Raw genomic sequence first — 22,631 nt, forward strand, 5'->3', positions numbered from 1 at the left:
TGTTTCTAGGTTTGTCAGCACCATACCCGTGCTCTTGGGTTTCACCGAAGCGGTAAACGTCTGAGACCTGCACCACTTCAGGCTTTCTTCCCACATTAAGCTGACACGCCGTGATATAATTGGAATAATGTTAAAAGCGGCTTTAAACCCAACTCACTCATCAGATCTCTCAATCTCACTGTTAAACTTCTCTGAGAATCAAAAGAGATTTCACAAAATGTTAATAGAACATAAAAAGTATTAATAAAAAGTTTGTGTGTATTTGTAAGTATGGTTTTAAGACATGTTAGCAACCCTTGCTTGCCGTAAAAGGCAACTATGCTTGTCGTAAGAGGCAACTAATTGAATCGGGTGGTCAGTCTCGTTGGCTTGGTTGATGCATGTCATCTGTCCCAATTGTGTGGATCAATGTGCATGACGTCAATCACTGGATTGTCTGGTCCAGACTCGATTATTTACAGACTGCCATCATATAGCTGGAATATTGCTGAGTACGGCGTTAAACAACAAACCAACTAACCAACCACATCTTTAACCACTCATTTTTTATAACAGAAAGTAAAGGTGATCTTCTGTATCTCTGGTACTCAGGGTCTTTTCCAAACATTTTTGACATCATAATTTTCCTGATGCCTTTTTTGCAGCAAGAATTTGATGCTCTACGTCCCTGTTATCATTAACTTGTATTGATGTCTTGGATACAACATTAAACCCCGATTCACCCCACATCTCGATCGGCTTCAGATAGTTTTCCTCTTTCTTTTTTTTCAGAGGATGACTTTAATTACATATGGTTAATGCTATCTAGCATTTGGAACAAATAAAGAAATGGCTACAAAAGGGAAAGGATTAAGTAAGTATACATATCCCTTTACCTATGTTTAATTATACCCCCGTTTACGAAGTAAATTGGGGGTATATAGCGTTCCGTCTGTCTGTCCGTCCGTCCGTCCGTCCTTTCCTTCCGAGCTTTTGTACGGCCCATACCTTTTTAACCATGCACTCTAGCTTCATCAAACGTGCTACACCTATTTACCACAATGAGTACTTGTGCTTTTGCTAGTTTGAAGATTCTGAATTTTTTAATTTTTGCCGTTTCCATGGACACATTAAGAAACTTTTAGGGTGGGTGTTTTGTACCGCCCATATCTTTTTAACTATGCATCCTAGCTTCATCAAGCTTGCTCCACACATTTACCACAATGAGTACTGTATTTCCTCATATGCCCGGCTTTCAGTACCGTAATTATGGCAGACCTTGATACAGCAGTAGAGATCAGAATGTAATGGGGGATTGAGATTTTCATTGAAACTCTGTAATCTCCCAACATTTATTGGAGACAGATTTTTGATAGATAATTCTCTGTTGCTCTTTTTCGTTTAATGTATAATAAGTATGCGTCATGCTTTGTAGTTAATTTCCAGTATCAAAGGATTCCAAGAATGTATGTTGTGCTAAGCATTGATTATCCCACACTAGATTGAATTATATTTGCAAAAACATGTGTTCATTTCAAACATAATGCATCCTCATGGGGTTACAAAGGAAAGGGCAGTTCCTCTGACTTAAAGCAACAGGTATATTTCATTAATTAACAAACTATTTACTATTTGTTGTTGACCAGCGGGGATAACAGGGGTATATGAGCTTTGCTCACTTCTTTCTTGTTCACTTAAGGTCAAAAACTTATACTACTTATACTAAGGTCAAAGTGAGCTAATACTACTGTCTATCTGTCTGTCTACTTCACCTCAGACTGCCATCATACAGCTGGCATATTGCTGAATTCAGCATTAAACAACAAGCAAATAAACAAAACATCCCCTCTGAAAGGTGGTGGGTCAGCTTAGTGGTTAAAGCGTTGGCTCGTCAACCGGAAGATGCGGATTTTGTACATGGGTAAAATGTGTAAAGCATATTTCTGGTGTACCCTGTTGTGATATTGCTGGAATATTGCTAAAATCACCCTCACTTTGTCAGCACCATACCCGGGCTCGTGGGAGACCTGCATCACTTCAAGCTTTCCTCCCACATTGAGCTGACACGCCACGATATAACTGGGATATTGTTAAAAGCAGCGTTAAACCCAACTCACTCACTCACTCACCATCTCACTCACTCTCTTCACAATTATTTTCCATTAAACGCACAATCATGTGTTGAAGTTGGTTATTAATATTAACAAATAATAATCAGTGACCTAACTAAAAATACTAGTTTTGTAATATTTCATGTCTGATTAAAAGATATTTTCTTTGTTACCATGTACATTTGTGACAGGTGACATGCAAGATTTAGTTGGTTGGTTTGTTGTTTAAAGCCGCACTCAGCAATATTCCAGCTATATGACGGCGGTCTGTAAATAATCGAGTCTGGACCAAACAATCCAGTGATTAATATCACGAGCATCGATCCGCACAATTGGGATCGATGACATGCATCAACCAAGTCAGCGAGTCTGACCACCTGATCCCATTAGTCGCCTCTTATGACAAGCATAGTCGCCTTGACATGCAAGAATGCTTGTTGCATGCATAACAACCCTAGGTCATCCCACACCTGCGTATTCCAACAGTGTTGGTATAGGCGAGAAATCTTGTGTAACGTGGAGGAGCTTTGATGTCAAAGGATGCTGGTTGTATTATTCTTTAGGTGTATTGTTTTTTAAACGTGAATCAAATTTTTAAAAATAATATCACAAGGACTTTATTCTGAATTGCCTCCCCTGATAAGTGTTTGAGCCTGCAGATGACAAAACAAATTTGGCCTTCCCCAAACTCAAGAAAGAGGAAAAGCTAGACAGTTTTGAAAGATGTCATTTCACTGATCTTATTGATGACGCAGACATTGAACTCAGATTTTTCTGAAAATATTGCATCTAAAGTAATGTCCTGACGTTCTAGTATATTATTAAGTTTTCATCTACTGAGGCAGTTAAAATCTTATTTCATGTCATAACTCTTATTATTAATGTATTTACATGTCCTTGAGACATTTCCTCTTCATAGGGCTGGTATTAAATGTTACCTTGGATCATGCATGCAAAATTATGTTTGATTTATATTATGTCATTGTTGTCAGGTGTTAAATCGTCTGTTATTACCCCAACTGCAAGGTCATGTCAGTGGTCACAAAAGTACTTTGAAATGAATAAAATATTTTTATTTGGACATGAAATATTGCAAAACTAATACTTTGTAGTTAGGTCACTAATTGTTGGTTGATCTTCACCAACTTTCGTCACATGACAAAAACGGGTGCCAGAATTATGATTGATTGACTAGATGGTGTCTCTAACAAATGCACACAGAATTACTCAGCCATTTCTACATGTGACACTATGGAATTGGTGCAGCCAAATTGTAGCATGCAGAATAACGTATAATATGTTTTGGGAAATAACATCAATGGAAAAAAAGGCATAAGAAGCTGAAACCTTACCTTAACATACAGAAGTGGATAAATTCATTTTAAGGGTCCTTGCAGGCAGTATGAGGGTCCTGTAAAGTAATGAATTGGTGTAGTGTACTGTATGTTTAGATAATTACTTTAGAGCCTGGAATGAATCAGTGATCATGTGGACTGTGGTCATGATTGATGGTTCAAAATAATACCCACAGCTGCTCTTTTTGCGCTATAGGTACTATAAAGATTTTGTGAAGTCCCTCAGGACACAGTATATTTTTATGTTATGGATCCAAAATCTATTTCACAAACTGATCCCAGAACATTGAAAGAGATATTAACTAACACACCAAATCAAAACTTACTGTTGAGGCATTCAGGAAAACATCTTCCCGAGGCAAGGTGTTAGCTGACTAGAAAAGTCCATTTTCCACCCTTGCAGAACTATGATGGAACTTCCAGGGTCGATCGTAGCGTCACCAGCAGCGGCTATTCCAAGTTTTGTCCCTTCTATGTCGATCCTATTGACAATCATATTATAGAAATTGTAGTTACTTGTTCCATGTTTGTTCATATTTTTGGCATCAGTATTTATGCAGAAATGCAATGCTGACAGCAGCTTCATTTAAGAAGCTGTCTCCGGTAATATTTTTAGAACTGTTCACTTCATATCCAGGTGTATGGGCTACAGTCATGCCTGGGACACCCATGCCCTGCCCCCCCCCCAAAAAAAAATAAATAAATAAATTAAAATAAATTAAAATAAAATAAAATTATCATTGAAAGTCCTAAGGACCTAAGTATATGCTTGGATCATTTACACTAGCAAAGGTAGATGAAGTGATGCATGGGACTCAAAATGTTTTTGTTGTTTTGACTGTTGAAATTGATATCATAATATTGTCTTAAGTTTTAAAATCTTTCCTTTCTGCAAGGATTATCAATGTGGATGAATAACTATCAGAGATGCCAACCATTACGCTTCTAAGCCTAAAATTACGCAATTATGCTTGTCATCCCCAAATTTTGATTTTTGACATTTTGTTCACGAATTATTTACATGCATAAAATATCACGGAGGTCAAATTGTTAATGCACTGGTCACATGGTGCAGTCTACAGAGATCTAATTGCATGTACACCAATATTTCTTCTGAACTCAAAACACTGTTTTTCTGCAATTCAGTTAATGCTTTGACCACATGTTTCACCAATAATGCAGGTATACTGGACAACTTCCTTCAGTTTTTCCGACACCCCTTTTTATCCCCCCGACATATTATGATGGGGGGATATAGCCATCAGTCCGTCTGTCCGTCTGTAATCATTGTTTGTCTGGAGCATATTTCCTAAACAGTACAACCTAGCTTCACAAAACTTGGTACACTTACCAGTCAGGCTCAGTAGTAGTGCCTTTTGCTACTTAGAGATTTTTAGAATTTTATATTTTTGTCGTTTCCATGGAAATATGATGAACTGAGGAAATTTGAGGGCACTGCTCTTGTCCAGAGCATATTTTCTAAACCGTACAACCTAGCTTTGCAAAACTTGGTACACTTAACAATCAGGCTCAGTAGAAGTGCCTTTTGCTATTTAGAGTTTTAGAATTTTATATTTTTGTTGTTAACATGGAAATATGATGAACTTAGGAAATTTGAGGGTAGTGCTCTTGTCCTGACCATATCTCCTGAACCATACAACTTAGCTTCTCAAACGTTTTTACACCTATCAAGCAGGTTATGTAGTGGTGCCTTTGCTATTATCTTTTTTCTTCTTTTTTCAATTTAAATTGAAAATTGATGAACTTAGGGTAATGTCCTCATCTGGAGCATATCTTCTAAACCATGCGACAGAGATTCACCAAACTTGATGCACATGTCAATCATGTTCACTAGTAGTGCAGTTTGTTATTTATAGATTTTAATCTTTTTAATTTGTAGCCACTGACATAATTCTAAGGTGTACTATTTACCGATATCATAGAGTACATTCTGTTTATGCCTTTGTGTCATGAAGCTACTACAGAGCTATTCATATGCAAATCTGCGAAGTTATTGTTATTACAATTTCATGAGATCATCAGAAAGTGAGCTACATGAACCAATATTTAATAACCTTCATTATATTTCTGGTTTTGGCATCAAGGAAAAAGATTTCCTTGCCAATCTGAATACATTTGAAGGTACACACAGTTTACCGACATGCCACGTCGGGGGGATATGTCATCTTCGGATGACTCTTGTTTTAAGATTAAGGGGGTATGGGTGGGCTTGGCCCCACAGCTTGAATTAAATGCTTTTGTAAGTAAATGTTAGCTTTAATTACCAAAATAATGCAAAATACTATGTGTTTTGTTGAAAAATGGCCCCAATGGATGCCACTGATAGGGTTGTCACACCTTGTTATGGGACCTTGTACTTTTTCAATGTTGATGTCCATTTTTCTGATGTTTATGGATTGCTTTGATATTCAATTTCGAGGTTAGTCAACATACTCCTGTTGTAAAACTTATTGATTTTAGTCATGAGCTAACAATATTAAATAGATTGCTGTGTATGTAGAAACCACATGTGAATAAAACATTATTTCCTTCATAGTTAAGTTTTGCCACATCTTCATATATATATTGAGTTGTGGTCCGATGAGACTCGTACGTGGTACGAGTTGAAAGCGCTAGCCAATTAAAACTGTGTTCAATCTTACTCCACTTATTTAATTATTACTATATATATATATATATATATATATATATATATATATATATGCCTTCAAAGTCATTACAAATGATGAATATCAAATTGAATTTATGTAAGAATATGTAACAGTAGATGTTAAAAACTGAACAGCTGGATGATCACAAGTATATAAGAATGTAATGTTTGAAATTTTCTGATGTGTACACAAATTCTTTCTTCAGCAATTGATGTTGGACTTTACCCTTGGGTAACCACAAGTGAAGGGGGAAAGAGTGACATCAGTGACATCAAGGCAGTGTATGATATCCTGAAAGATGTCCATTTACTTCAGACTCATTTAAGAGATGAGAACTATTTCAAATTGACGGGAGTTGAATCAGATGGCAAGTTTATAACCCTCAAGTGTTTGATATTTGATTTATGGGAGTTGAAAAGCCTGTCCAAGTCAGTAGAAGATGGCTCCCTTGGAAAGAAGCTGTCAAATTATGCTACAGAAAAAGGACTAAAAGTATGTCTTGGACTAGAAGTATGTCTTGGACTGAGGAAAACAGAAGTGTCATTTCAGCTTGATATCACAAAACGTGACTTCATTGATGCGGAAAGGTTTTTGAAAAAAACCAGGTATGAAAATATGTTTGACACTATTTAATTATGATTTCAGAACTATGTTACTAACCTATTCTTGACTTAATCCAAGAAAAGCATTTTCATTCAAAGTTTTAAGCTGTTGATAGGCATGCAGCCCCTTGTAAGGTCATGTCACTCAGTATGAACTAGGCGTAAAAAAGCTTTTGTACATGATAACTGGAGTATTTTTATCCCCTGCCCAACAAAGTTGGCGGGGGATATGGAAACGGGCTCCATCCGTCAGTCCGTCCGTCCGTCATGTTTTGTTTCCGGAGCATAACTCATAAACTGTTCAATATTTTTTCATGAAACTTTGCAGGTCTGTCAAGTACATGCTGAACTGGTGCCTTTTGCTATTTAGAAATTTTAGAAATTTTATTTTTTTACGTTTCCATGGCAACAAGATGGACTTAGGTTCTGTGAGGGTAGGGTTCGTTTCCGGAGCATAAGTCATAAACCGTTCAATATTTTTTCATCAAATTTTGCAGGTTTGTCAGGTACATGCTGAACTGGTGCCTTTTGCTATTTAGAAATTTTTATTTTTTACGTTTCCATGGCAACAAGATGGACTTAGGTTCCAAACTCCTCTTTTTTTTACAATTTCAATGCGAGTTCCACCTCGGTTTAAGAAGGTTAGGGTTTGTTTAGATTTAATTATGTCATCAATTCAGGGACGGAGGACATAGCCACATTAGTGGCAAACTCTTGTTTTTATAGAAATTGAACAAACTTAATATGCATGATCCCAAGGTGGGGGTCTCGATCATGTCAATTTTGATTCATGAGAATGCATTTTCCAGTCACTTATGATTGACTCTCAGTGATCAACTTAATGCCTGTCATATATCATGGCTGTGTCATATGTCAAATTTGCATGAAAGTCATTCACTCATGAATTGATTTGTAAGTAGTTTCATTCAGAAAGTATTGTCAGTTTGATATGGAGACACAAACTAAGTTTCAAAAAAGCATTGTTTTGCATGTGATTGGATGTCACTCAGTGGACAGTAGACATTCCGAAAAGCTTGCATAAATACAAATGTTACTTTATAGGGACTCATACTAATTGCTTATCTCATCCAATCATTATCAAATTCCAATCGTAAATGTATTTATTAGGGTAAAAATATACGTTATACTTATCCCAACTCATACTAATTGCTTGTCTCATCTCATTTCGAAAAGGTAGTGGAAACTCCTGTGCTGTGTTCGCAAGAACAGAGAAATACATCTCACCCGAACACACCCTTCAGTCACGCAGCCGCACTGGAAGCATGTGACCAAGCCAGGCACTCTTCACTCTCTTATTTTCACACCAACTGTGTGGTTGGATACAATTTCTGTGCTTTCATAATCCAAGCCATACTATCAAAATTAATAGTTTTTATCAAATTCCTTTGCTTGGATTATCTTTTTCAAACATTTCTGCATTGTACTATTAGTTTATTTTTATACTTTTAAGTTTTAAATTAATTTGAGTTGGACCGTAAAAGACGTGATTTTGCCAGGTTATATTCTTCAGCTGAAGCGGCTAGTGTTTCACACCTAAAAAGAAGGAAAAGAAGAGAAGTCCTTCGCTGCGTCCCTAATATAGGGTGATGGGAAGCAGGCTAAGGTGAAGAAACAGTCATCGACGAGGAAGAAGAGCAGCTCTTCATTGGTTCTGTGAAGACGTCCATGAAGGCAGCCATGAAAGCAGCCATGATGTCGACAGTATCATACTTCCATGCATGAAGACACTGACCTCCACGCAGCTCCCGTTGCTAGTAAACCAGATGTCACGCAGATGCAGACCCTCTCACACCTTCAGACCTGCATTTAACCTGTTCACACACCCCACAGCGTACACAAGCGCAGTCGTTTGCATGGCCTCCTACATTCACGTAACTAGCCTTTTGTCAACAAGATACCATACCTCCTTCATCTAATGACTACATTTGCTGATGTAACACAGCTCACATCTTTCATCAGAGGCTTCCAAGGATTACCTAAAGAAATGCCAAAAGAGGAATGTAGATCGCAGATCCAAATCAAAGGACACATAGCACGGACCTTCATCATCAAAAAAGCCTAGATGTACACCCCCAGCCACCATAACATAGCTTACAATTTGAGGATGCTGCTGTTTCAGACAGTTTTTTAGTCAGAGTTTCCCGCCAGTTCCTCCCTATCAACAAGTACCAGCGATCCATCCACTGCTACAATTTCCCAGGCTGAGAGTTGCATTTGAAGGGTCGACTTTCTCAGGAGAGATCGAGTCTCCCAAAGTCGACAACCTTAGGGACGATCTTCACGAGACTTCAATGTCGCACCAACCCTCCTAGCAGAAGGCACTTTGTCAGGAAGAGATCCATTGTATTCTTTGGCCTCAGACTCTCAACATCATTCCTACCAACACTCATCACGATGTTATGGATATGACAGGGAGATCGATAGGGATTGACATCCATCTATATCCCAGCGATACCAGCCTATCCGATACTACCTGTTACCCGTACCAAATTGATATTGGGATCATTGATATCAGCCTTACCCAGAACACCCTGCAATGCCTGACGATTATCGCTATGTCATGCCTCCCCATCGCCCTCGAGGTCGACCTTCCTCTCATTAAGGTTCTGAATCATCGGCTGATACAAATTCAGACTACCGAGCACCTGATAAGTTGTACTCTTCGGCTGTGTCGCATCCCTCTCAGACCCATGTGAGGGACCCTACTACTAATGCTGTTCCCCCAGTAACTAATCCCTTGCCGACTTCATGGGATCATAGAGATCAGACTCCACTTTGGCCTCACAGATTGGATTTCTACTACAGTCCATATTGGCGGCTTTACAGCTACGCAACAAAGGGTTGGGAACAACTCAGACTGGTACTGCTATCACGACCTCATTACAGACGACTCCTGCTACTACAGCCGTAGACAGGTCGGATAACACACCTACTCCTCCAGATAGCCAGGCTTCACCTCTTTCACAGGCAGCTATACCTAGGCTGAACCCTCTATGATTCTCCCCTGGATCGAGGACTCACTTAACCTACCTTGCAATACATCCAAGGAGGATTTACTTCAGGGATTTGTGATGACAGCTATCACGCTACTACCAGTGGCTATCATGACGGACCTCGCTAAGAAGTTGGACTTGGTCTTCGCGGCCTTGCATCGGCAGAAGGACAAGCGATCGACAAACATTTCATGTCCAAGATCTTGCGAGACTGGTATCGGCTGTCACTCATAGGAGTCCCTCCAACCACGTCCACGCCACTCCAGAGGGTTATCCGGCCCGTCAACTGACAACACTACAGGACATGATAGGTACATTGATATCAAAAGATGTCCTAGATTGTTTCGGTCACAGAACCCTGGGGTTCTACTCGCTGATATTTTTTGTTTCAAAGAAAGACAGCAAGAGATTTTGCATGATTTCAACATGAAGCTGTTCAATGCGTGGTTCTTAGAAAAAACGGCTCATTTTTGCATGACGTCAGTCGCATTCCTTCACACCCTAATTCGACAAGGGGACTACATGGTCAGCCTGGATCTACAAGACGCCTACCTGCATGTACCCATCCATCGCGAGCACTGCCATTACCCCCGGTTTATTTTCCAAGGTCGTCACTAACAGTGGAAGATGCTTCTATTTGGAATTTCTTCGGCCCCGTGGCTTTTTACCTGCCTCACAAAGCCCATCTCAAGGTTTCTATGCATCCAGACCCATGCCGACTGGAATGTTCTAATCAAGCATCTTGCCTTCACGCACAGACTACTTTGGCTAGTCAACATAGAAAAGTTGGAAACTCTCGGCAACTGAAGTTCGTCGGAGCTTCCTTTCTACACAGAAGATGATGAAGTTGTTTGTTCCGGCGGACAGGCAGAAGAAGATACAACGATTTGTTCACTCAAACAGAGTCTACATCTTCAACTTCGTCAACAGTTGCTTGGTCTTATAACGTCAACCCAACGTTTTCTCACCGAAAAAGGTCGACTACAACTACAGCCAATTCAGAGTTTTCTCAGACCTTATCTTCAAATTGACGATTGACGGGTCCCAATTCACCTCCCGATGTGCCTGTACAGACATCTGCAGTGGTGGCTATCCAAGATGAACGCCTGCTCTGGAGTTCCCCTGGAACCCTTTCTACCAATGCTTCACCTGTTTGTGAATGCATCGACAGTTGGTTGGGGATTGACCTGCAAGATCATCAGACATAAGGACTTTTGTCAGCAAACAGAATCAAACTTCCACATCAACAATCTCGAATTCAAGGTGGTCATTCTAGTGATCTCCCATTGGGCAGAAGTACTTTGGTCATCTCAACTCATGATACAGTCCAAAAACGTTGTTTGTTTGGTACAAGATGGGATCCACCATGTCAGCCTCCCTGCTGACCCTAACGATGGACTTCTTTCATCTGATCGATACATTCCGGGAGTCTGGGATCGATCTATTCAACACACAACTCCCAAGATTTGTCTGTCTGATTCCGGATCAATAGCCGTGGGAGTATGACACTTTCGACATAGTGAGAGAATCTCAAAGCTGACGCCTTTCCACCAACAGCACTTCTACCACAGGTTATTCAGAAGAGGGTCACCAGGACTCAGCTTTTCTGGATTTTGATTGTGCCTTACTGGTGAGCTCGCTGCTGGTTCACCGTGTTGGTACACCTTGCAAGAGGAAACTACTATCCACTTCCCTTGCGAAGTGATCTTCTCCTTCAACCTCACTCCAGCCTACTACATCCATCGCTGTACAACCTACATCTGTGCGTCTGCCCCAATTCCAGAAGTCCTTTGTCACAAAAGGGTACTCAAGGCGAGTAGCGAAGACCATTACACGGGCACATCATACTTCGACCAAATCCTTGTACGGACATAAATTGAAAGCCTTCGAGGGATACTGGCACGGCAGGTCTTATCACCTCTCCTACTACTGCAACTCCACTGCATGTTGCAGAATATCTTCAGCATCTTCGCTCCACTAGGAACCTGAAGGGTTCAACATAATCTACATATTTAGCAGCTCTAAATTTGCTACCACAACAAGAGTGAAGATCACTTGAGTCCCAGAACTTCTAGCTCTTCTCCGCTCTTACAAACTCGCCGACCAGTCCATATTTCGTCCAACCAAATGGGATTTGAACGTAATCCTTCGACACTTGTTGTCAGCAGAATAAGAACCACTAAAAGAGAAAGACTTCGAGCATATTACTCTCAAAACAGTCTTCCTCCTTACTTTGGCTACTGCTGCAAGGTTCAGCGAGATACCCGCCTTGGATGTCATTGGATTCGATTTGAGAGGCACAGACATGGAAAAGTCCATTTGGGTCTGCGATAGGACGTCATCGCCAAGAACCAACTCCGGGGACAGTTGGACAGGCTATTCACCATCCCATCTTTGGCCTCTATTCTACATCCTCATGATCGCCAGGCCATCTCGCTATGTGCAGTCAGAGCCTTGCAGATCGACCTGCAGGCGTCATCGACATTCCGACGATCCTGGACGAGATTGTTCATCCCCATACCCCAGGTGGTTACCTCAGAGGTTTCCTGTTCAGCGGTCTAATTTTAGTTAGGATCTACATTTCTCTGTGCCTACAACTTAGCAGAATTGCCTCCACCTCCGACATCGAATCCTCACAAGACGAGAGCTGTTGCATCCACCATGGCTCTACATAGCAAATGCTCCCTCAGTGCTATCATGGACGGATGTTTCTGGAAGTCCGACACAGTCTTTGTCTCCCATTATTAACGAGATATCCCTGTAACCGATGTTCAAGGGCTACTCCACTTTGGTCCGCTAGTCCTGGCTCAACAATTCACGACAGTCCGTCAACGCAGATGGAATGCGAGTACCACTCACGCAGTCGAGTATTTTGTATCGTGTACAACATGAATAAATAATTGTGCTACAGTCTGTCAGTACCTACGGCACCACCTCTTACACTCAACCCTCCACAGGTACACTATTCGGAGGTACTACTTTCCAAACTAACAGATACAATGGAATCACTTCTCGCCAAGGGAGCAGTAGAGGTTATTCCGCAGGATGTCCTCACCCCAGGGGTTCCATTCTCCGATTTTCTTGGTCCCAAATAAATTATCAAACGAAAACTTCAGACTGATCTACAACACGAATATTTTTAACAAGTATTATCTACAAAAGCCATAGAAATTCAGCATGCTTCTTCTACCTCAATTGCGACAGATGATAAGGCAGACGATCTAGCCAACATAGATCTGCGAGACACATGTCTACACATCCCAATTCATCTGGATTCCAGAAAATACCTCCGTATTCTTGTCAACGGCCGTCACTTTTATGGGCAGTCCTGCCTTGTGGCATTCCATGGCCCTGTTTTTTTTCCACGGATAACCAAACCAATCGTGACCTTCCTTCACAACTGGTCCTGGAAGATCACTGGATTACAATCCCAAACTGGGAATTTCAACATGCTAGCTGACCCCTTATGAAGGCCATCCAAACCATTGCTGATGGAATGGATGCTTCACCCAGAAACATTCCAGCTGACGATAAGGCCAGGAGGTTGCCCGGCAGTGGACCTATTTACAACCAGATTCAACAATCAAATAAGAACCTTTGTCTCCCCAGTTCCTCCATATTCTCTGGCATGGACAAATGATGCACTGTCAATATCATGGGAAGGACTTCATGCTTATACGAGGGCTGGCTGAAAAGTGGGATATCTCAATCGGATTGAAACAAACTTTTGCCACCAACAAGTACAATCATTTAATGAATCATAGACATAGAACTGCAACTGTAGTGTTATTATTGTCTTTGTACCAGACCATCTTGTGAACCTACCCATTGAAATCACCAGAAATGGACAAAACTGGCTATAGGGCAGTCATCAAGTACCTGCAACTGAAAGGGCTAACTCCAACACAGATACATGCTGACATGGTCTCCACTTTAGGGGATGATGCCCCTTCCTTTTCCACTGTAAAAAAGTGGGCTGTGGAATTCAAGCGTGGCAGAGAGAGCCTTGACAATGACCCGCGTCCAGGAAGGCCTTCAACAGCAACCATTCGGGAAAACATGACCTGGGTGCATGACATGGTGATGGCTGATCGATGATTGACCACTCGACATATTGCCAGTGTTGTGGGCATCTCTCATGAGAGGGTTGGGCACATTATCACCAACGAGTTGGGAATGACAAAAGTTTCTGCAAGATGGGTGCCAAAGCTCTTGACAGCGGATCAGAAACGTGTCAGATTCCTGACGTCCCTTGACAATTTATGCCATTTTGAAGCAGATCCCTATGAATTTTTGGCCCGATTTGTAACCATGGATGAGACCTGGATTCATCACTTTCAACCAGAAACCAAAATTCTGTCATAACAATGGAAGCATCTGGAATCAACCAGCCCCCCAAAAAGCCAAGTCGGTTCCTTCTGCTGGAAAGGTGATGGCTTCTTTTGGGATTCCAATGGTATTCTGCTGATTGACTATCTTGAAAAAGGCCAGACTATCAATGGAAGATATTATGAGACAGTTGCGTGAAGCTATCAAAGCTAAGCGACGGGGAATGCTCACTAAAGGAGTCTTGTTCCACCAAGACAATGCTCCTGTTCACAAATCGGTGGTTGCCATGTCAGCGACCCATGATTGTGGCTTCGAACTAATTGACCATCCCCCTTATTCACCTGATTTGGCCCCGTCAGACTTCCACCTGTTTCCCAAAATGAAAAATGAACTAGCCGGTCGCCATTTTCCTAGTAATGATGACGTCATTTCTGCTGTGAATGACTTTCTTAGGGTGGCTGAAGAAAATTTCTTCTTGACCGGCATCCAGGCCTTGCAGCATCTCTGGCAAAAGTGTGTAAACCTGGAAGGGGACTATGTGGAGAAATAAATGAAAACCATCGACTTGGTACAGGTCTTTCACAGTTAGGCTTAGAACTTTTCAGCCAGCCCTCGTATGTTCCTAGTTCCTAGTATGTTGCTAGTCTAAGGTAACAAGAACACATCTCCCAGACACACTATTCAATAAGACAAAAGTTATGTCTGGCGTTCTTTATTGTCAATGTCCTTTCGTTCTCACTGATGTTCTTTATTGTCAACATCCTTTCGTGCTCACTGACATTCTTATTTGAAAACGCCCTTTCGTGCTCACGGACGTTCTTTATTGAAAACGTCCTTTCGTGCTCACTGACGTTCTTTCGTACACATTGTTCTTTCTTTTCTTATGACGTGTTTTCGTAACATTTGACTATTTATATTGTATTTTGGCCTTTAGTAGTAACATTTAGTTTTAGTTTTCAACTTTGTATTTTTTTACCGAATGGCCGCCGATACAAATGACTTCTTCTTCTGAACCACTAATTAGAAATTAATGAAATTTGACTGGTTGGTGGGGATTCAAAATTGTACAAATGGTGGGGCTGACCCCCCAAGGGACTGAGGGGCGTGTCCAAATAGGGGTAATTTGGCTATATTGCTTTTTGACAACTTTTTCTCTGGAACTAAGAGATAAACATCAACCATATTTGGTTGGAAGTATTCTCAGGTGATGGGAATTCACAATTGTCCAAATGGAGGGGCTGAGTGTAATGAGAGGAATGTGCATATGCTGCCAGGACTGGCCCTTCTGTTCATCTGTCCGGCCCTCCCAAAGGAGTTAGAACCTTCTTTATGCATATCTTTATGCTATTCATGTATTTTTCATGCATCTTGTTTGTACCTGCTACCAATAAGACGACATGCTCACCCTTTTCGCGAACACCTTCCTGGTGTCATCACAGGTTTTCAGTGATCCATTCATATAGTTTTCACGGCTGTTTTGCCCTTTGTGTCATATGGAATCTGCTTCAGTGACTGTTTATTCTCTTTCGTTGACATTTTATACTGAGCTGGGACCCTGCTTTTGAAAGGTTTCACTCAAAATAAGTCAGAGGTCAATCTTATATCATTGTCATTCTTTTTAGGTATGGTTACCACTACAGACATTAGACTATATATTTGCTTGTATCGTTAGGAGCTTAGGGTATATAGCAGTGAAGGGTTTGCTTCTGTATTTGCAAGTATTTGCAAGTACTTGCAGGTACAATAAAAAACCTCTAGCTTTCACTAAGTAACTTGAGATTGTATGTTATAAGATATGGGGCAATCAGGACTTGAGCTGAGCTACAGAACCTTCTGAGTCTATTTAATTAACACTTTAGACAATTTAAAGAATGTTTGAGGTTTCAGTAACCACTTTTAACTTCATTCCAAAGTTGGATGACTTTATTATCCTAATTCCAACAAATCTGAATAATATTGCAAATATGAAATAAAAGATAAGCAAGAAAGTCAATTTCGTGGATATCTTTCTGTAGGTGTGAATATCAAGATAATTCTCGACAAAAGGACAATTCAGAAAATCAAGGCAGACAGGAAGAGAAAATTTCTGATGGGGAATCACAAGACAAAAGACAAAGATCATTGTCTAAAAGTCAGAATGGGACAGGAAATACTTCACAAGGAGCAGAATTGACCACATGTCAACAGGGAAGGGACACTCAACTTGGCAACACCACTGTGAGTATGCATGTATAATTAAAGGAAAGACGCCTTAGGTTAATTTCAAATTTGGTAAACAAAATTCTGTTGTCTTGGTAGTACTGTTAATTGCATTGCCGTAGCAGTCATAGTGATCGTTCTATATATTACATATTGAAATACAGTGCAATCTTACATAAAAAAATCAGAACAAACAATTTGTCTAATTATACCCCCGTTTACGAAGTAAATCGGGGGTATATAGCGTTCCGTTCGTCCGTCCGAGCTTTTGTACGGTCCATAACTTTTCAACCATGCACCCTAGCTTCACCAAACTTGCTACACACATTTACCACAATGAGTACTTGTGCCTTTTGCTAGTTTGAAGATTCTGAACTTTTTAATTTTTGCCGTTTCCATGGAAACATTAAGAAACTTAAACTTTTAGGGTGGGTGTTTTGTACGGCCTATATCTTTTTAACTATACACCCTAGCTTCACCAAACTTTCTACACACATTAACCACAATGAGTACTTGTGCCTTTTGCTAGTTTGAAGATTCTGAACTTTTTAAATTTTTGCCTTTTCCATGGAAACATTAGAAACTTAAACTTTTAGGGTGGGTGTTTTGTATGGCCTATATCTATTTAACTATGCACTCTAGATTCACCAAACTTTCTACACACATTAACCACAATGAGTACTTGTGCCATTTGCTAGTTTGAAGATTGTGAATTTTTAATTTTTGCCGTTTTACATGGAATCATGGTGAACATGGTGAAACATAAATTTTGGGTAGAGTTTTTGTGCGATCCATGCTTACAATATTATGTGTCCTAGCTTCAGCAAACTTGCTACATTAACCGCTATGATTGTTTTTTTATCTTTTATAACATTCTGAAAGTTTTGTCTTTTGCTGTTTTCTTGGAAACATGATGGAATTTAGAAATTTTGATGATTGGTTTTGTATAGCTAATATATTGTCACTGGAACTCAATCTTAGTTTTTAAAACATTGAAGTTAAAATCAGTTAGAAATATGTAATATTTCATTAATTAACGAACTATTTACTATTTGTTGTTGACCAGCGGGGATAACGGGGGTATGTGAGCTTTGCTCACTTCTTTCTTGTTTATCTCTTTTCTTCTGTATATGTTTCTTTCTATTTCCTTATTGGACAAGTAATCCTTTGTCATCTTGTGACACATGTAAATAATGTCTGTAAATATGAAGAAGGGTGTCTAAGTTCGACAACATGTTCCTAATCCTTTTCAATTTGTGAATGAAATATGTTTAAACTAAACTGTTAAGGCATTACAGCGTTCTGTTGAGGTCAGGCATTCATTGAGGCGACAGAGAAAGCAGTTGTTTCTCTCAACATCACAGTCGTCTATTGTTGAGATCTCCAAGAATACTATGAATTCCTGGTTAAGAATTCCTAGTCTGGAGGCTATATGAACATACTGGTCTACAGCCTTAGAATAAGGGCATTGACTTCTATGTTGGCTCTACACACTAACTGTTCGGTAAGAGGGTTGCTTCTAGGCTATACTGACACTACCTTCGACAACCAGTGATGTCGAGGACATCCATGGTTCAATCCTCGAAGGAGATGATGGGTACATTGTTACCATCTCTCACTGCACTCATTTTATACCTTTCATTGCTTGCCAGAGCGAGTTGATGGAGTTATTTACTGTGTTAGGGCTGTGGTGTATACTTGGTAACGAACTGTAGTCTCATTGTAGTGCCTACCATTTGTTACTGGGTACATCATTACTCCCAAGTGAATAGGGGTTTAGATGGAGACTAGTGAAGAGCGACTTACATTCGGACCTAGGATGAACATAGTCCAGTCCATAACATATGGACGTAACCACTTGGGCTTGGGTATGCATTTGACAATCCCCGCCGTCTGCTGTGAGATAATTGCAAACGGTCTAAGCAGGATAAGGAATTATTTACAGTTTTCTTATATTAATGATATTAAATACCTATCCTGCTAATATCCGTCTAACCATCCCTGCTTCTGTGGGCCTGCTTTGTGAAGTGCTCGAAGTAGGAAGAGGAAGTGGCATGGCATGAGCTGGCAGTGGTGACCACGAGTAAGGGAGTGTTTTGGCACTGTGTTATGGGATTCTTAAACAAGTGGAAATTGCAAATGGTCTCTAATCTGAATAATGCTTACAGGATATCTCCATCTTTAATTTTTTGTGTCTCATTGAAGTGGTTCAAGTATTATGGTGAAAGTTTGGGTACATAAAGCAAACATGCAGATAAAAACTGATCTTCACTGGTCTCTGAAATTGACCTTTAAACCAACGGAAAATATGAGGCTCAACCGATGCCACATAACTGATCATTCCCATTCTAACAAAAGAAGAAGAATTAAGATAAACCTTGTGTCTTTTCAACCTATTGCATTCTGTTTCGAATAAAATTACAGGTGTCAAATCTATGTTAAATACCTCTACATTGAAAACCCACTAGGTTCACCTTATAAATGAAGTTTGATACTTGTTCCTTATTTGTCAATCTTCTATTAAACAAAAACTATTTGATTGTTTTGTTTGTTAACATCACACTCAGTTATTTGACGGTAGCCAAAATGTTCTGAGAAATGACAAAATGAAAATCAATTCATGCCAAGACAAAATACAAGTTTAGAAAATCCTTCCCTTCAAAGTATATATCACTGAAAAAAGGTGAAGTTCTGTACCTCTAGGGGGATCTGGTACTTTGGTTCTTCAGGTTTATCTAAATACTTACAATAAAGTCCATCTTATTGGACTGATAAAGTGAGGTGAATTACAGAGCCTGTGTTTTTTGTGGATTAATTGACAAAATTCTTGTTTCTTCATTTTCAGGTTGTAGACACAGAATTCTATGTGTTTGTGGCATCACCAAGTAATAACAAACGTATCATCGACAAGGTGGAAATTAATGTGTTAACAATTGGATACCAATTCTATAAAATGGATCACTTCAATGGTAACATCTGGAGGTTTGCAGCAAGTTTACCATCCAATGTGGAAACAGTTTCTTACATGTATCAAGTATGTTATTTGGGAAAAGGTCGTTTTTGGAACTCCCATGAATCAACTTCTGGACTAATTAAGTTTTGCAAACGTGGAACTGTTAACCGTGACTTTTTTGATCTGTGTGATATTTCAAAAGGGTACATTGAACACGTTGCTGCCATCATTCTGCGATGCACCTCTCAGGGGTTGAAGGATTCAATCATAGAAGTTGATAACCTTTCTGACTTCCTTCATAAATGCTCTTTTTGTGTGCATTTGAAAGACATTCTTGAAGAGTTAAAAGAATACATTGACAGGAATGAGAACAATGTTTCAAGAGATGCATATGCTGTCTTATCATATATGTTTGGAAAGTTGATAGTTCTATTCAGCATTTCAAACAGAACAAAACATTTGAATACTAAAATATGTATGGAAATTCTTCACAGTTTCCAGGCAATGATGCCTGAGTCAGTTCCGGAAAATTCACTTGGTGTATTTGCAAAGGTTGCAGAATACATCATACACATTACTTCCCCTGAAGAGAAGTGTAAGGTGTTGAAACTCCTAGAATTTGCCTTCCCATTCTTGCCTACAAAGATCTTTATCAGACAAGTTAGTGAATGTATTAAGAACTTACGATCTAAGAGTTTGTGTGAAGATGTTGATTATTTGTCACAAATCATCAGAAAAATATCAGGAAATCTTTGCAGAGATAGAGAAGGTTGCCGTGAACTCTTGCTGAAAATTCTCACACACTCAACAGTACAACAGGTGAAGAAGTTGAAGGATGAATGTGCCACATGTCTTTCAAAAGAAGAAATAGAAGACTTGTTTGAAATGAAGGTCATGCAAGAGATGAAATATGCAGGAAAACAAAGGCATTTTGTGCAATTACTTGATCTGTATGTCATTATAGGGGAATCCTCAATGACAGATTCCATACATGGCCAGCTAAAAAGGACATGCTTAACTATGATAACAGATTCACAAATCAAAGATGATTTGGATGTGGAGGCAGCAATGAAGTTGGTCACATTCCAAGACTTGTTCAGTCAAACAAAAGATCGTACAGAAGTATTGAAATGCTTGGCTGGCTGTAAGAATGTTAAGCTACATCAACTGTTCATAAATCTGCTCAGAATACAGTATTTGGACAAAGACAGTACCACAGATGTCATTGCAAAGTGGGCCAAATGTTGGTTGGACACAGCTATTAGTAATCTGGGTGTGAAAAGATCCTATGGGTGCAAAGTAGATGACCTTGAAGAAGTTTACTTGAAGCTAGAATTGGCCTTGTCACTACCACAGATTGCTGAAATGGAAGATTTAACAAAGTCCCTTAAAAACAAAACATTTGATTTTCTCCAACAAATAAGTGTTCATGATTTGCTAGACAAGTTGAGCAAGGTAGACGTGTTGCAAAATTCAACTGTTTTACCAGTTTTTCAAGAGCATCTGCAAGGACACCTTTTCAAAGGAAACAACAGGTCACATAGGTCTGGAATTCTATCTGATATCACAAATAAGTCCACTAAAGATGGCAAGGTGTACGTCTGTAGAAGGTAAGATTGTCTATAATCATTTGATCAACTAGTTATAGACCAGTATAGATCTGTCTGCCCTACCTTCCTTCTGTCAGCACCATTTTGTCTGGAACTGGACTGATCCTAACTGGTACCATGCACCATTAATTTATTAACTCAAGTTTGACTGTTGCAATTGTTTTTCTCAACCATATTTGCAACAGATATTCAGACTTCATATCTGATATACCTCCTATGTAACCCTGGTTAATTTTTCTGACATATAATTTAAAGAAAAATAATGGTCTATGTCAAGCCTTCAAAAAAGCTGATATGATGTCCTGAGTATTTATGGAGTGCCATCATGGATGCTTTAACATCACAGGAATGTTTAACTGTAGCAATAGTACAACAGCCTTACTTATGTTGACACCCCATCAAAATTGTTAGTATTTGTGATTTCATTCACCTTATCAGGAACTCTTATTTCCTTGATGACTTTTTGTTGTTTGCCCATCATTAATTTTTGCATCTTCCACCTGAAACTTTGGATGAATTATCCCACCTATGGTGTCTCTGAAATTATTCACAGGATTCTGATCGAATTGTGAAACATGGTTGTCAGTTTGGGCCATAACACAGCCATTTCTGCATGTATCATGAAATTTCATACACAGCAAATTTGTGGTATGTGGAGAAACATTTGATACAATTTGGCATAGTTTGATTCCAGCTGGGTTGTCATAAAAAAAATGCACACATTGCAAATATTTCTCCGTTATTCAGGTGACCTTATAAGGGACTATTTTCATTGTTTGATGGGACTTAGGAAGACCTCAAAAGTAGAAAATCTAGAAAATTTACAAACATCACTGGTTTGCATATGCAACCAGACATCAGATCATGTCACTGAATTCACTGCATCAACTCTGATCCCATATTTGACTCAAGAGGATTCTGCCATAATGCTATTATATCTACAGAGAACAAGGATTTTTTCAAGCATCTTGCATGTTACACCTGCTAAGCAGTGTAGGGTTGCTTACAATCTTTCTAAATGTGGTGGAATCTGTCCAATTCAGACTTGTTTGGGACCAGTTAAAAAGTCTGGTTTAAGACACAAAACGAAAAGAATTGATCATTCATATTTATTCGCATACACATGTATTTGTTAATGAAATATAGACATGGGCTGGCATTAAATACACATTGAAACACTCTTTACTTGAAAAAGTCATTGAGAACAAAATCGTGTCCACAGTCATAGTTTCGAGGTGAAGGAATTGGTCCAATAAAAAAAAGAAGTCTCATCACAGCTGAAGACATCAGATGGGTCATAACCGGCTGGACTAGTACCTGTGAATGTCATTGTCAACACTAGCGTTCTCACCACTCACACTTGATTTGGTAGTGTTGCTTCCAAGGAGTAAGCCAGTCATTTGATGCCTTGAAATTGTCAATATTCAGCTGACGCAAATTTGTAAGCCTTCTCTTTTAATGTGAGACCAGATAGGGGTAGATTTTTATTCTGAACACAGAGGATACCACTCATACATGCTGCTGATAGCATCAATCTTTCCTTGAGCTTGTCTCTTCTTGTCAGGATTTAATGTCCTTCAACCTGCTGCTGATAGTCTTCAATATGTTTAAGAATATCTGAGAAAGTCTGCTTACTGATCACATATTTCTCAGCTAAATCTTTCTGCTTCAGTTGTGGGACAATTAAAGCAACTTTCTTAGCAAGTGTAAGTTTGATATGCCTTTTCTTTGATGGTCGCTCAGCCATTGCGATTGATAATGACAAGCTGTGTTTACCATTATTTATTAACACACTCACGACAGTGAC

At 39.5% G+C, this 22,631-nt stretch overlaps 1 protein-coding gene across 1 annotated transcript in view; it reads left to right on the forward strand.

The window, feature by feature from the left end:
- Positions 1-22,631, forward strand: part of LOC124132728 — a 29,451-nt gene that overhangs the window by 1,108 nt on the left and 5,712 nt on the right. The window contains exons 2-5 of the mRNA XM_048392473.1: positions 772-853; positions 6,323-6,722; positions 16,078-16,279; positions 19,107-20,824. Coding sequence (XP_048248430.1) covers positions 829-853; positions 6,323-6,722; positions 16,078-16,279; positions 19,107-20,824 — 2,345 coding nt within the window. The 5' untranslated portion in view covers positions 772-828. The remainder of the gene's footprint in view (positions 1-771; positions 854-6,322; positions 6,723-16,077; positions 16,280-19,106; positions 20,825-22,631) is intronic.

This window comes from Haliotis rufescens, unplaced genomic scaffold (genome assembly GCF_023055435.1).
Source record: "Haliotis rufescens isolate VD_foot unplaced genomic scaffold, xgHalRufe1.0.p SCAF_11, whole genome shotgun sequence".
NCBI lineage: Eukaryota > Metazoa > Mollusca > Gastropoda > Lepetellida > Haliotidae > Haliotis > Haliotis rufescens.